This window comes from Lutra lutra, chromosome 8 (assembly GCF_902655055.1).
Source record: "Lutra lutra chromosome 8, mLutLut1.2, whole genome shotgun sequence".
Classification (NCBI taxonomy): domain Eukaryota; kingdom Metazoa; phylum Chordata; class Mammalia; order Carnivora; family Mustelidae; genus Lutra; species Lutra lutra.
The window spans coordinates 92338694-92353454 of record NC_062285.1 but is presented as its reverse complement, the minus strand read 5'-3'; the positions used below and the strand labels follow the sequence as shown (position 1 = coordinate 92353454).

The window sequence follows — 14761 nt, the reverse complement described above, 5'->3', positions numbered from 1 at the left end:
TTTCTAAAATTATTTCACAGACTAGCCTGACTGGGTTGATTGCGACGGAGCAACCCAGACAAGTAGCTGGTCTGATGTTGAACACATGACTTTAAGCCCAGGAGACACTATATGAGAGTTCTGGAGTAGAGACAAATCTTAGAAGACATGGCTTAGGAGCTTACAGATCCAGACAGAGATTCTGGTGGACATTAAACCCTGCAGAGTATAACCAGGGGTCATACATGCTTTGCCTCTTGACATTTGCCTTCACAGAAATGACGCATTAGAACTTTAAGATTCTTGAAAGATAAAGCTACAAGAGTGTATTATTATGGACCAAAGTAGAGCAGAGTTGACCAAAGATTTGATCATCCAAATCAAAACAAATGCCTTATGACACTGTGATACGTGGTTGTGGCCCAAGGGCCTGGGAACCAATGCAAATGGCACCACTAGGAGGGTGTTTCTAAATAACACAATCTATGAATCTGACTCCCAAAGGGTCACAATCCCTGGATTTTATGTGTGGTGTATGGGAGGGGTGGGAGATGGGGATGGGGGATATTCTTTTAGGAAATATGCTTTATTTTTTTAAGATTTTATTTATTTATTTGAGACAGAATGAGAGAGAGAGCATGAGAGGGGAGGTCAGAGTGAGAAGCATACTTCTTGCCAAGCAGGGAGCCTGATGCGGGACTTGATCATGACCTGAATGGAAAGCAGTTGCTTAACCAACAGAGCCACCCAGGTGCCTGTGAAATAGATTTTAATGCAAAATCAAAAGAGGTGATAAGCATGAGGGGTTTGAAATGAGTGTCCAAACTTATGCCTATCAGACATATGGGGTACAAGTGGTTTTGCTGTTTTATGGTATAGCACATAAACTACTGTCCTTAGAAGTGCTAGCCAGGGACGCCTGGGTGGCTCAGTTGGTTAAGCAGCTGCCTTTGGCTCAGGTCATGATCCCAGCGTCCTGGGATCGAGTCCCACATCGGGCTCCTTGCTCAGCGGGGAGCCTGCTTCTCCCTCTGCCTCTGCCTACCACTCTGTCTGCCTGTGCTCATGCTCTCTCTCTAACAAATAAATAAAATCTTTAAAAAAAAAAAAAAAGAAGAAGTGCTAGCCAGACTTTTGACAGAATAGATGGTACTTAGTGTATAAATGGGGCTGTGAACAGAGTACCTGGATATGCCTGATAATCCTCTAGCACACGAGGAATAGATACAGTGATTCTAAAAGAAGACAAAGGGGGAATCTTCTCAAAAGGTGCAATAATACACTACCTAACTGGTAAAATTCCCTGCAGAGTGACTGAATGATACTGGCTTAATACAGAGTGGTTAGATGTATCTGTGTTCACCAGCTCCCTCCTGAAAGTAAGACTTGTGTTTCTGGAGGGTTTGGTATTACTGGGCCTGGCCTTCCACACTTGGAATAGGAACATAAGAATAAACCTACTGAAAAACTCTCAGTTTATATTATTAAATATCCATCATATTAAAAATGGTGGAAGAAGGATGTTGACATTTTCTTTGGACTTTCACAAAGGGTGGTGGGAGATTAAACATCTGGCCTGGGAATTCCAAAATGAGAAATTTTTTCATTTAAATATAAATATTTCTGTGGGGCACCTGGGTGGCTCAGTGGGTTAAGCCTCTGCCTTCAGCTCAGGTCATGATCTCAGGGTCCTGGGATTCAGCCCCACGTTGGGCTCTCAGCTCAGCAAGGAACCTGCTTCCCCACCCCTTCTGCCTGCCTGCTTGTAATCTCTCTCTGTCAAATAAATAAATAAAATCTTAAAAAAAAAAAAATATATATATATATACACACACATACATAAATATATATAAATATTTCTAGATTGCTGAGCTTCAGGCTTTTATTTAACTCTTTTCTTTTTTTAAAGATTTTATTTATTTATTTGACAGACAGAGATCACAAGTAGGCAGAGAGGCAGGCAGAGAGAGAGGAGGAAGCAGGCTCCCCGCTGAGCAGAGAGCCGGATGCGGGGCTCCATCCCAGGACCCTAGGATCATCACCCGAGCCGAAGGCAGAGGCTTTAATCCACCGAGCCACCCAGGTGCCCCCTCTTTTCTTTTTTTAAAGATTTTACTTATTTATTGGATAGACAGATATCACAAGTAGGCAAAGAAGCAGGCAGAGAGAGGAGGAAGCAGGCTCCCTGCTGAGCAGAGAGCCTGATGCGGGGCTCAATCCCAGGACCCTGGGATTATGCCCTGAGCCGAAGGCAGAGGCCTTAACCCACTGAGCCACCCAGGCGCCCCTTATTTAACTCTTTTAATAACTTCTGGTATACTGTATTTGAAAACAGGGCTGGGCATAATATGGAACAGAAAATAGATTAGAGCAAAATTTCAGCCTGGAGTACAACATGAACTGCAGTTAAGCTAATGAATGGTGTGTTCTTTCCATTTTAAGTTTGTTAAAAAGCAAAAGCTAAACTCTGGTCCTAGAAGGCTATGTGAAAGAGTAATAGTTGGTAATGGGTGGTCAACCTCATAAAGGCTGGTAAGGAATGGCTGTTTGTTTTGCTTTCCACGGTAAATGGGACGAGCTACTGCTATTGAGTGGGCAGAGATCAGAGATGAAAGACATCCTGCTTAACAGGGAACAATTCTGAAAAATAAGCTTCTGATATCCAGCATGACTTTTGTCATCTATATGTCCAACGTGGGGCTCAAACTCACAACCCTGAGATCAAGAGTCCCACCCTCTACTGACTGAGCCAGCCAGGTGCCCCTACAGCATGACTTCTGAATATCCTGCCAGATAACTTGTACAGGTGAGAAGTCTATCATTCCATCTGATATATAAACATAAAATATATTTGTACACAAAGTATTTTTGTAGCTACAAGAATGCAGCTCTATGTCAACCTACTTTGTTTAGTTAGAAACCATGAAACTCACTGCTTTGGAAAATCATGCCAGTGACACCACCACCACTTGTGATGTGTGACTCATTAACAGAACACCCAAGTGATCACTGTACCTGCACTGGAAGTGGTAATGCACACAGGTGCAAGCATCAGATTCTTTAATGTCTGCTAGTGAAGCTGTTCCTAAACTTCCACATATTAAATATGATTTTATTTTCCCATATAATATTATTAAGATACTAGGTCATTTTCTTAATTAGGCATAGAGGTTGATTATATCTAAGCATTTCATTTCAAGATACTGAAGGGAACATTGCAAAACATTTATTATAAAAAGGGAGTGATCATACGGAGTTGAAACCACTAGGCTATATGTTCTGGCTAGCCTCTGCTTATAACTCCAACTCAGGAATCTCATGCATCTCATTCACCATAGAAGCTCCAGGGCCTCCAACAGTGCCTGGCACACAGTAGGCACCCCATATATATTTGTTGGATGAATATAATCCATTTTGGGGTATTCTTATTAAAAGATTATCAAAATATAAGTACAGACTAATTTGGGGTTATATACTATTAACAGAACAATATTTATTTATTTATTTAACAGAACAATTTAAGAGACCCTCATTCATGCTAGACTTAGAATAATCTGAATAAAGCTATGGGGCAGCTATACTTTATTCTTCATGGTATAAGTTTACAACAGCAGAATCCAACTGGAAAGAAGTCACAGAATCCAATACTTTCTTTTTTTTTTTTCTTTTTTTTTTTAAGTAATCCCTATACCCAACTTGGGACTCAAATTCATGCCGAGATCAAGAGTCAGATGCTCTACCAACTGAGCCACTGCAGCGCCCTTTAAGTCTTTAAAGATGAAGTCCAGAGCCAGAGGCAATTAGTGATAGTTTTTTTTTTTTTTAAAGATTTTATTTATTTGACAGAGAGAGAGAGATCACAAGGAGAGAGAGAGAGAGGAGGAAGCAGGTTCCCCGCCTAGCAGAGAGCCCGATGTGGGACTCGATCCCAGGACCCTGGGATCATGACCTGAGCTGAAGGCAGAGGCTTAACCCACTGAGCCACCCAGGCAGCCCCTAGTGATAGTTTTTTATTATAAACTTCCTGACTACATGTTAAATGTACTTACTTCTTATTTTAAATTTTTGTTAATGAAATATAGTTGACATACAAGTTACATTGGTTTCAGGTATGTAACACAGTGATTAATAATTACAGGGGCGCTTGGGTGGCTCAGTGGATAGAGCATGCAACTCTTGATCTCAGGGTTGTGAGTTTGAGCCCCACTGGGTGGGAAGCCTACTTTAAAAAAAATAATTCTAGGGGCACCAGGGTGGCTCAGTGGGTTAAAGCCTCTGCCTTCGGCTCAGGTCATGGTCTCAGGGTCCTGGAATCGAGCCCCACATCAGGCTCTCTGCTCAGCAGGGAGCCTCCTTCTTCCCTCTCTGCCTGCCTCTCTGTCCACTTGTGATCTCTCTCTGTCAAATAAATAAATATTAAAAAAAAATTCTAAATTTAAAAAGTCTTTTAAAAAAACCAACCAACCAACAAACAAAATTCTATACATTACACAAAGCTTAGCACTATATGTGTAGTTACCACAGGCAAAGGAAATGAAAGCAAAAATAAACTACTGGGACTACACCAAAATGAAAAGCTTTTGCACAGCAAAGGAAACCATCAATGAAACAAAAAGGCAACCTACTAAATGGGTGAAGATATTTGCAAATGATATCTCTGGTAAGGGGTTAATATCCAAGACGTATAAAGAACTCATACAGGGGCACCTAACTGGTTTAATCAGTGGAGTCTGCGACTCTTGATCTTGGGGTGTTAGTTCAAGCTGCTTGTTGGGTATAGAGATTACTTAAAAATAAAATCTTAAAAAGAAAAAAAGAAGAACTCATACAACTCATAACCAAAAAACCATAAACCAGCTAATTAACAAATGGGCAGAAGATCTGAAAAGACATTTTTCATTTTTCTTTTTTTTTTAAAGATTTTATTTATTTATTTGACAGAGATCACAAGTAGGCAGAGAGAGATAGAGGAGGAAGCAGGCTCCCTGCTGAGCAGAGAGCCCAATGTGGGGCTCGATCCCAGGACCCTGGGATCATGACCGGAGCTGAAGGCAGAGGCTTTAACCCACTGAGCCACCCAGGTGCCCCGAAAAGACATTTTTCTGAAGAAGACATCCAGATGGCCAGTGGTCACAGGGAAAGATGCTCAACATCACTCATTATCAGGGAAATGCAAATCAAAACTATGAGATACCACCTCACACCAGTCAGGATGGCTAGCAATAAAAAGACAAGAAATAACAAGTGTTGGCAAGGATGTAAAGAAAAGGGGATCTTCAGGCACTGTTGGTGGGAATGTAAACTGGCACAGCCACTGTGGAAAATAGTATGGTGGTTCCTTGAAAAATTAAATATACTTACTTTTAAGTATATTTTCTTGTTTCTTTTTTTTTTTAAAGATTTTATTTATTTATTTGACACAGAGAGAGATCAGAAGTAGGCAGAGAGCCAGGCAGAGAGAGGGGGGAAGCAGGCCCCCTGCCGAGCAGAGAGCCCGACGCAGGGCTCCATCCCAGGACCCTGAGATCATGACCCGAGCTGAAGGCAGAGACTTAACCCACTGAGCCACCCAGGCGCCCCTTCTTAAGTGTTTCAAATGCTTACTAACTTTATACAAACACACCTACACAGTTTGAAACACAGAGCTTTTCTAGCTTTCTAGCATTTCAAGTTAGATCTTTTCAAAAGCATTTCATTTTTTGTGTTTCTAATAATGTTCCTTTCTGTCTTTCAATAACCGACCTCCCTGAATAGAATCTTCTGCTTCAGAATTATAACGAAATTTGCTCTATAGGGGTATCATTATAACAAACCTGTAATATATATTAACTGCTGTGATCCAAAAAAGGGAGCATTTACTAGCTACATGCTTCTGAAACATATATATAGTTTTTTCTCTTAATATAGATCCACAGCATTAGAAAAATTAAAGAACTTGAGTGTTATAAAACTTAAAAGAATCTTTAAAAGAAAAGTAACAGCATTGCTAGATGGCAATATCTAATTCCCTCATTACACACCATACACATGAGAATAAAAGCTTAATTTTTGTCATAAAAGTTAGTGACATTTTATAGTTGACCAGTCACCCATATTTACAACATATTCAGCTTTAAATAAGTGATACAAGACTTACCAAATATTCTTCTGTGCCATACAGAGAAACAAACTGCTCATCATCTTCTAATTCTCTAGCTGCACCAAAATCTGTGAGTTTGTACACAGACTGTCCATCTTCCCCTATAACACGCATGATATTCCCTGGCTTGATATCACGGTGCACTATGCCATTCTCTCGGAGATGATTCATTCCACCGACTTGATAAAATAAAACAAAGGAAATCATAATGTAGGCATCTATGTACATGTGTATGCACATCAAATTCATCCACATTCACTAAGTATGTTTTTCCGTAAGTTGGTCTAAAATCATTTTTACCAAAGAAATAACAGATGGTGTTTACATTTTATATCTCATGTCTGAGTAAAACAGTTTAAGAATAAGGATCAATATGGTTTAGGGAAGAGTCCAATCTCTCTTAATTCAATAGTATTAGGAAATGGAACAAAATGGTCTTCAGCATAAAGACTTCCTGAATTACTTCTGGTTATATACATGTGGGTAAAGTGCCTAAACTTAAAAATAATGATTCCTGAGAAATTGCCAATCTTTCACCACAGTTTCATATTTCTTTAGCTTGGAGAAAAATTCCATAAAATAGTAAACTGGACTCAATACATAAAACAGTAAAAAAGTAATTGAGGCAAAGTGTCAGACTGGCTTCCATAAGAATATATTTCTTACATGCTTAAAGCTGTTCTTCAAAGGTCATTTTCCTTTTTTTTTTTTTTTTTTTTTTTTTTAAGGGTAAAGGGGCTACATTGCTGAAATTAATCTGTTTTGGCTAACTGACAAGCAGTGCCATTGAACACTAGTTTGAAACATTTGACAGCTGATAGATGAATGTCCAAATATAACATACAAAAATAAGCTTATGGGTATCACATTCAATTATGAAAATTCAAGGCTACCTGTACACTTAGGAAGTCATCAATTATCTATAACTTCTACTTGGTTAAACGGGCTGTAGCATACATTGTTTTTCTCTCATCTTATCCTCACCTAAAGGGTCTCCACACTGCTTCCACTATCAAGTTCAAGAATTCCCACTAACCTTATGCCTTCTTTATCACTGGACTTTTCCCATTCCTCAAATACTGATTCACTTCTCGTCAAGAAGATGTTATTCCCTTTGGTTGCCATATTCTTTTTTTTTTTTAAATAGCTTTGAGATAAAATTCATGTATCATAAAATTCAGCCTTTTAAAGTATACAACTGAGTAGTGTTTAGAAGAGTCAAAGTGTACAACCATCACCATTATTCTCAGACCATTTTCATTATGCCAAAAAGAAACCCCATACCTGTTAGCAGTCACTCCTCATAGCTGCCATCCCCTCAAACTGCTGGAAATGACTAATCTGCTTTCTGTTTCTATGGATTTGCCTATTCTGGACATTTCATATGAACAAAATCATAAATATTATGACCTTTGTGGCTGGTTTCCTTCACTTAGCATCATTTTTCAAGGTGCATCCATTTTATAGCATGTATCACTACTTTCTCTCTTTTTTTTTTAAGTAAGCTCTAGGCCCAACTCATGACCCCAAGATCAAGAGTCACATGCTCCACCGACTGAGCGAGTCAAGTGCCCCATTTTTCTTTTTCATGAACGAGTAATATGTCATTGCATGGATAATGGACATTTTATTTATACATCAGTTGATGGACACTTGGGCTACTTCCACTTTTGGCTATTAGGAATATTGGTATGCAAGTTTCTGTGTGGACAAGTTTTTAATTCTTGGGTAAATACCTAGCATTGGAATTGCTAAGTCACATGGTAATTCTATGTTTAATCTTTTGAGGAACTGCTAGACTATTTTCCCAAGTGGCTGTACTTTTTTACGATCCCACCACCTATATATTCGGGTCCAACTTTTTCACATCCTTGCCAACACCTGCTTTTGTTGTCTTTTTAAAAAAAAATAATTAATTAACAAGAGAGACAGAACATTCATGAGTAGAGGGAGGGGCAGAGGGAGAGGACCTTAAGCAGACTCCCTGGGGAGTGAGGTGCCCAAGACCAGGCTCAATCACATGACCCTGAGCTCATCATCTGAGCTCAAACCAAGGAATTGGACACTCAATGGAATGAGCCACCCAGGTGCCCATTTTATCTTTCTGATTTGGCCATGCTAGTGAGTATGAAGTGGTATCACTTTGTAGTTTTGATTTGCATTTCCCTAATGACTAATAATCTTGATCTTCTTTTTATGTTCTCATTGGCCATATATGTTCACCTTCTTTGGAGAGATGTTTATCATTTTTATTTATTTTTATTTACTTATTTTTTTCTTTTGCCCATTTTTAAATTGCGTTGTCTTTTGATTAAGTTGTTAGGATCAAAATTCCTTATCATATATGTGATTTGCAAATAACTTCTCTTGTTCTGTGGGTTGTCTTTTCACTTACTTGATATTGTCCTCTGAAACACAAATGTTTTTAATGTTGATGAAGTCCAGCTTATCTATTTTTTCTTTGTGTATTTAAACTCCTGGTGTTGTATCTAAGAAAGTACTGCATAAAGATCTTCGGTTTTGAATACAAAAATAACATATTTACAATTCTTATGTCGTTAGGGGCACCAAGGTGTCTCAGTTGGTTAAGGGTTAGACTCGATTATGGCTTGGGTCTTGATCTTGGGGTCATGAGTTCAAGCCCCGTGTTGGGCTCCATGCTGAGTCTGGAGCCTACTTTAAAAAAAAAAATTCTTGGGGCACGTGGGTGGCTCAGCTGATTAATAATCTGCCTTTGGTTCAGGTCATGATCCCAGGGTACTGGGGTTGAGCCCGGCATTGGGCTGGGCTCCCTGCTCAGTGCGGAGTCTGCTCCTCCCCCTACTCCTCCCACCACTCGTGATCTCTTTCTGTCTCTCAAATAAAATCTTAAAAAAAAACCAAAAAAACCCTTATGTCATTAAATTACATACACATATAACTATAAAATCACACGTATATCTATATACACATATATTTAGAAAATCATATAAACAAACATACCCACATCTCGCAAAACAATTAAAAATTCAGACTCTGGTAGTCCATAGGCATTAGATGGCTCTTCTAAAACCGTGTATAAACTTCCGCATGGACAAAATTCCATAATAAGCACTTTATGTCTTGTTGTTGTCTGGAAAAAAAAAAATCACTGATTGAGACTCAATATAAAAGTTTTTATTATAGGCTAGTACTTACCTGATTTCACTTAAATGTAGAATATACTACATAATGAACACACTATGAATTGCTTTACCTGGGATTTGTTAACTACCTATTGACTATACTCATATAATGATTAACAGTTTCTAAATTCCTATTGGATTTGTTTTTGAAAGATGCTCAAACCACAATGAAAGCTGGCTAAATGTGAAATAGAAAAAAAATCACTGCTACACTGTTATAATGGTTCTTTAAAAATTTCTTTAATTTCTAATACATAATAGTACATTTACAACATTAATGTTTGAACAGATCTCTTAAAACACTTGAAATTCTTCTCATGACAAGTACTTCCACTTCAGGGAATGGAGTGCTAGTCTTAAAAACAAACAGATGGCAGAAGAGCCTAGTGGTCCCCCTCACAGCAGTCTGAGCTTGCTGATTTGCATATGAGCTGCTGATTTGTTTCAAACCTTTTAATGAATCATTGATTATAAGAAACATCACCAATTTAATAACAGCTTTTTAGGGAAAAAGAAATACTACCAAATTACATATATACACTGATTATAAGATACGTTCCCACTTCAGGAACTTGAAAATGTGATTATGAGTCTTAAAATCCAGTATTCATCTCCAATTTTTTTTGTGGTTATTTCCAATTTTTTTTATCCTTCCTTCCTTTTATAATTTTTCCTGCATATCCCCAAAACACTTTTATTGTTTTTTAGATTTTATTTATTTATTTATTTGATAGAGAGAAAGAGAAGCAGCAAGAGAGGGAATACAAGCAGGGGGGGGTGGAAGAGGGAGAAGGCTTCCTGCCAAGCAAGGAGCTCAACTCAGCTCTGACCTGAGCCCAAGGCAGATGCTTAATGACTGAGCCACCAGGCACCCCAGGATTTTATTTATATGAGAGAGAGAGAGCATGAGAGGGGGAGTCAGAGGGAGAAGCAGATAGAGAGCACAAGGGGGTAAAGTCAAAGGGAGAAGCAGACTTCGTACTGAGCAGGGAGCTGGGAGTCTGATATGGGACTTGATCCTGGGCCTCCAAGAACATGACCTGAGCCAAAGGCAGTCACTTAAACAGCTGAGCTACTCAGGTGGCCCCCCAAAACACTTTCATAAACTATTTTATTTTTAAAAAGATTTTATTTATTTATTTGATGGGGGGGCGGGGACACAAGCTGAGGGGAGGGGCAGAGGGAGAAGCAGACTCCTCACTGAGCAGAGAGCCAGAACCGGAACTCGATTCCAGGACCCCGAGATTATAAGCTGAGTTGAAGGCAGCCACTTAACCAACCGAATCACCCAGGTGCCCCCTTTTATAAACTATTTTAAATTTCTCTACTATTGAGTAGTTATAGAAAGAGAGAAATAACTTTAAAAGATTTTTGTTTTTAAATAATGAAGTAATATGTTGTTGATGGTTGAAAACTTGGGAAATACCCACAATTCCATTACCTGGAGATAATTATGCTAATATTTTGGTGCATTTCCTTTCAGTCTATTTCTTATCTATCAAATCACATAAGAGATACAACATGATACTGTATATTCAAGATCACACTGTGTATTTATTTTTAATCCTGTTTTTCTGACATAACATTATACATAAACATGTTTCCAGATAATTAAAACTTTGGTAAATACCTCTTTTCATTACTACTTAACTATTGTGTAGTGAAGAATAAATTTCACCCCAAGAGAGGTCAGGCTTTTGTTTGGCTTTGGCTACTAACAGGTGATTACTAGGCATCTGGAGTATCCTGTCTGCTAGAAGTCTTTCTCTGAATGGGGGCTTTGGCCATTAACAGTCTAATGATGTGATTTATGATGGAGGTTTTAGGATGTACAAGTCCATCTCAATTTCCAAAGGAAAACACAACTAAAGGTATTAGCCTGAACTTCTGGAAAGGGCTAAAGACAAAGTCAGCCATGCAGGCAGTATGTGATTGAGTCCCAACAGAAATACTAGACACCAAAGGCTCAGGTGAGTTTCTGAGGCTGGCAATATTTTGTGTATACTATCATACATCAATATTAAGAGGGTACTGTATCTATGAGGAAAAGGAAGATTCATGTTTGGAATCCTCCTATAGAATCCTCCTATATTCTGTTCTATGAATTTCTTCCTTTGACTAGTTCTAATTTGTCTTCTTTTGCTAGAATAAAACTGTAACAACATTCCTTTCCTGAGTTCTCTGAGTCATTCAACATTTTTTTTTTTTAAAGATTTTATTTATTTATTTGACAGACAGAGATCACAAGTAGGCAGAGAGGCAGACAGATAGAGAGAGAGGAGGAAGCAGGCTCCCTGCAGAGCACAGAGCCTGATGTGGGGCTCGATCCCAGGACACTGGGACCATGACCTGAGCCGAAGGCAGAGGCTTTAACCCACTGAGCCACCCAGGTGCCCCAACATTTTTTTTTTAAGACCTTACTTACTTATTTAGAAAGCGTGAGCATATGAGCAGGGGGGAGGGGCAGGGGAAAAAGGAGAGAACCGAAACCAGAGTTCGAGGGTCAATGTGGGGCTCAATCCCAGGACCCTGAGATCATGACCTGAGCAGAAATCAAGAGTTGGACATTCAGGGCACCTGGGTGGCTCAGTTGTTAAGTATCTACCTTTGGCTCAGGTCATGATCCCAAGGTCATGGGATCGAGCCCTGAATCCAACTCCCTGCTTGGCAAGAAGCTGGCTTCTCCCTCTTCCACTCCCCGTGCTTGTGTTCCCTCTCTCACTGTCATTCTCTCTGTCAAATAAATAAATAAAATCTTAAAAAAAAAAAAAAGAGAGCTGGACACTTAACTGACTGAGCCACCCAGGCATCCTGAGTCATTCAACATTCTAGCATATTATCAAATCTGGGGGGTGCCTGGGTGGCTCAGTGGGTTAAAGCCTCTGCCTTCAGCTCAGGTCATCATCCCAGAGTCCTGGGATCGAGCCCTGAGTCGGGCTCCCTGCTCAGCAGGGAGCTTGCTTCCCCCTCTCTCTCTGCCTGTCTCTCTGCCTACTTGTGATCTCTCTCCCTGTTAAATAAATAAATAAAATCTTAAAAAAAAAATCTGGGGACAGTCATGGGGAGCCCCAGATTTGTAGCCAGCTGGTGTGATGTGATGGTAGCCCTAGGGGACTGTTGAACTTGCAGCTAGTGTCTGAAAAAGCAGAGTCTTCTGGGGACTGTTCTCTTTGTACAGTATGCCAAACTCTTCTGCAGCTGCTATCAGAGATCTTGAACAAACCTGGCAGGTAGAAGGCTACATTCTTTTTTTTAAAGATTTTATTTATTTATTTGACAGAGAGAGACACAATGAGAGAGGGAACACAAGCAGAGGGAGTAGGAAAGGGAGAAGCCAACTTCCTGCCAAGCAGGGAGCCCAATGTAGGGCTCAATCCCATGACCCTGGGATCATGAACTGAGCCAAAGGCGTCCATTGAACGACTGCACCACCCAGGTGTCCCTGGATGGCTACATTCTTAACCTCGAGTGTAACAAACTGAGTAACTATCCATCACATATTCTAACTTATTTAACCATTCTTTATCATAAACAGGGCAGCAATGAACATCTTTCTAATGACATTCTTTCTTTCTTCCTAATGACATTCTTCTTTTCAGTTTCTTCCTAAAGTCAACTGTATCTTTTATATACTGTATTAACGTATACAGTATGTACTTATATACTGTATTAATTTCTGGATTCCTAGGATTTTTATTCTTTTACAAAGCCTTCTTCGTATTGTTTGACTTGCTCCTTTTATAATTATGTCAATTTAACTTCACTCAGTTTTTATTTCTAGTAAAAATACTGGTAACCACAGCCTAGTATAAGAAATATACTACTTTTTCTGATTCCATTATACTTTATTTCCATTGTTATATCTCTTCAAGAATCTTTGAGGACAAAAAAAAAAATCTTTGAGGACAGGATATTTGGTTAGATGAGCTCTAATTTTCATCACTTAAAAAACTTCATTGTTTATAAAACAATTTTTTATATTAGGTCATTTCTCCCGGATCGCAATAATTACAATAAATAAGATAAGATTAACTAAAGCTTGACTACTTACCTCCTCTTCAATAGCAAATAATTTGACAATATTTTTGTGATTGAGTTTTTTTAACACTTCAAATTCTCTCATTTGAACATCCACTGGACGAAGGAAGCTTATGTTATTAAATACTTTGATAGCAAATAAGTCACCAGTTTTCTAAAAAAAAAAGAAAGATTTTATTTATCTACAGTATTATAAAGAAGATTAAAAGGTACTATTAGAACTAACTATAGCAACTTATTTATCTTACAGAACACCCAAATAATATTTAAGCATAGGTAACTGTACTAGAGCTCTTGATTTTTTTAGAGCTAAAATCAATTGGTCAGCTGCTCCAAATTTCTCTCAAATTGTATGCTTCGAAATGAAGTAAAGGCTTTCTTTCAAATTAAAAAGCTTCCACGGGTGCCTGGCTGGCTTAGTCAGTAAAGCATGCAACTGCTGATCTCAGGGTCTTGAGTTCAAGCCCCACACTAGACCTACAGTCTACTTAAAAATGAACAAATACATAAAAGTTAAAAAAAAAAAAGCTTCCATTATATGAGGCAAAGACAGTCACATATAAGAAGAGCTCTAGTAATATCAAATGTGAAAGTATATTTTAGATAGGAAAGTAGTATTTTAGAAGGGTTTCTCCAGGGCTTAATAATTTAAACAAAACAGGAAAAGAGAGATTGAAAACTATACTCCATATACAAAATTTCACTAAGAAGCTCAAAATAGGGATGCATGGATGGCTCATTTGGTTAAGCGTCCATCTTTGGATCAGGTCATCACCCCAGGGTCCTGGGATCCAGTCCTGCATCGGGTTCCCTGATCAGTGGGGAGCCTGCTTCTCCCTCTACTTGTTCTGCCTGCAGCTCTCCCAGCTCATGTTCTCTCTCCCTCTGACAAATAAAATCTCAAAAAAACAAAAACCAAAAAACAAAAACCTCAAAGTAATGAAATTAACCGTTAAGAAATTCTCCAGAGCAACTGGGTGCCTCAGTTAGTTAAGTGCCCTACTCTTGGTTTCAGCTCCAGTCACGATGTCATGGGTCATAGAATTAAGCCCTGAATCAGGCTCCACGCTCAGTGGGGAGTCTGCTTTAAGATTCTCTCTCTCTCTGCCCCTCCCCCCAATTGCACACATTTGCACTCTCTCTCTCAAAATAAATTAACAAAATCTTAAAAAAAAGGAAAAGAAAAGGGTCAAGGGTCAAGGAAAAGAAAAATGGGTGCCTGGTGGCTCATTCGGTTAAGCCTCTGCCTTTGACTCACATGATCCCAGGGTTCTGGGATCGAGACCCATGTTGGGCTCCATGCTTGGTGAGGAGCCTGCTTCTTCCTTTTCCTTGACCCTTCCCCCTGTGCATGTTTCTCTCTCTTCCCTCTCTCTCAGTCAGAGAATTAAAAAAAAAAATCTTAAAAAAAAAAAAAAAAAGAAAAACATCACTCCCTAGC

The 14761-nt window shown here is 39.0% G+C and overlaps 1 protein-coding gene across 1 annotated transcript in view; it reads right to left on the bottom strand.

The window, feature by feature from the left end:
- The window catches only part of TBK1 (TANK binding kinase 1), a 48706-nt gene that overhangs the window by 25197 nt on the left and 8748 nt on the right, over positions 1-14761 (bottom strand). Inside the window, exons 3-5 of the mRNA XM_047741398.1 lie at positions 13334-13474; positions 9101-9230; positions 6116-6297 (exon numbers count right to left, since the gene is read on the bottom strand). Coding sequence (XP_047597354.1) covers positions 6116-6297; positions 9101-9230; positions 13334-13474 — 453 coding nt within the window. The remainder of the gene's footprint in view (positions 1-6115; positions 6298-9100; positions 9231-13333; positions 13475-14761) is intronic.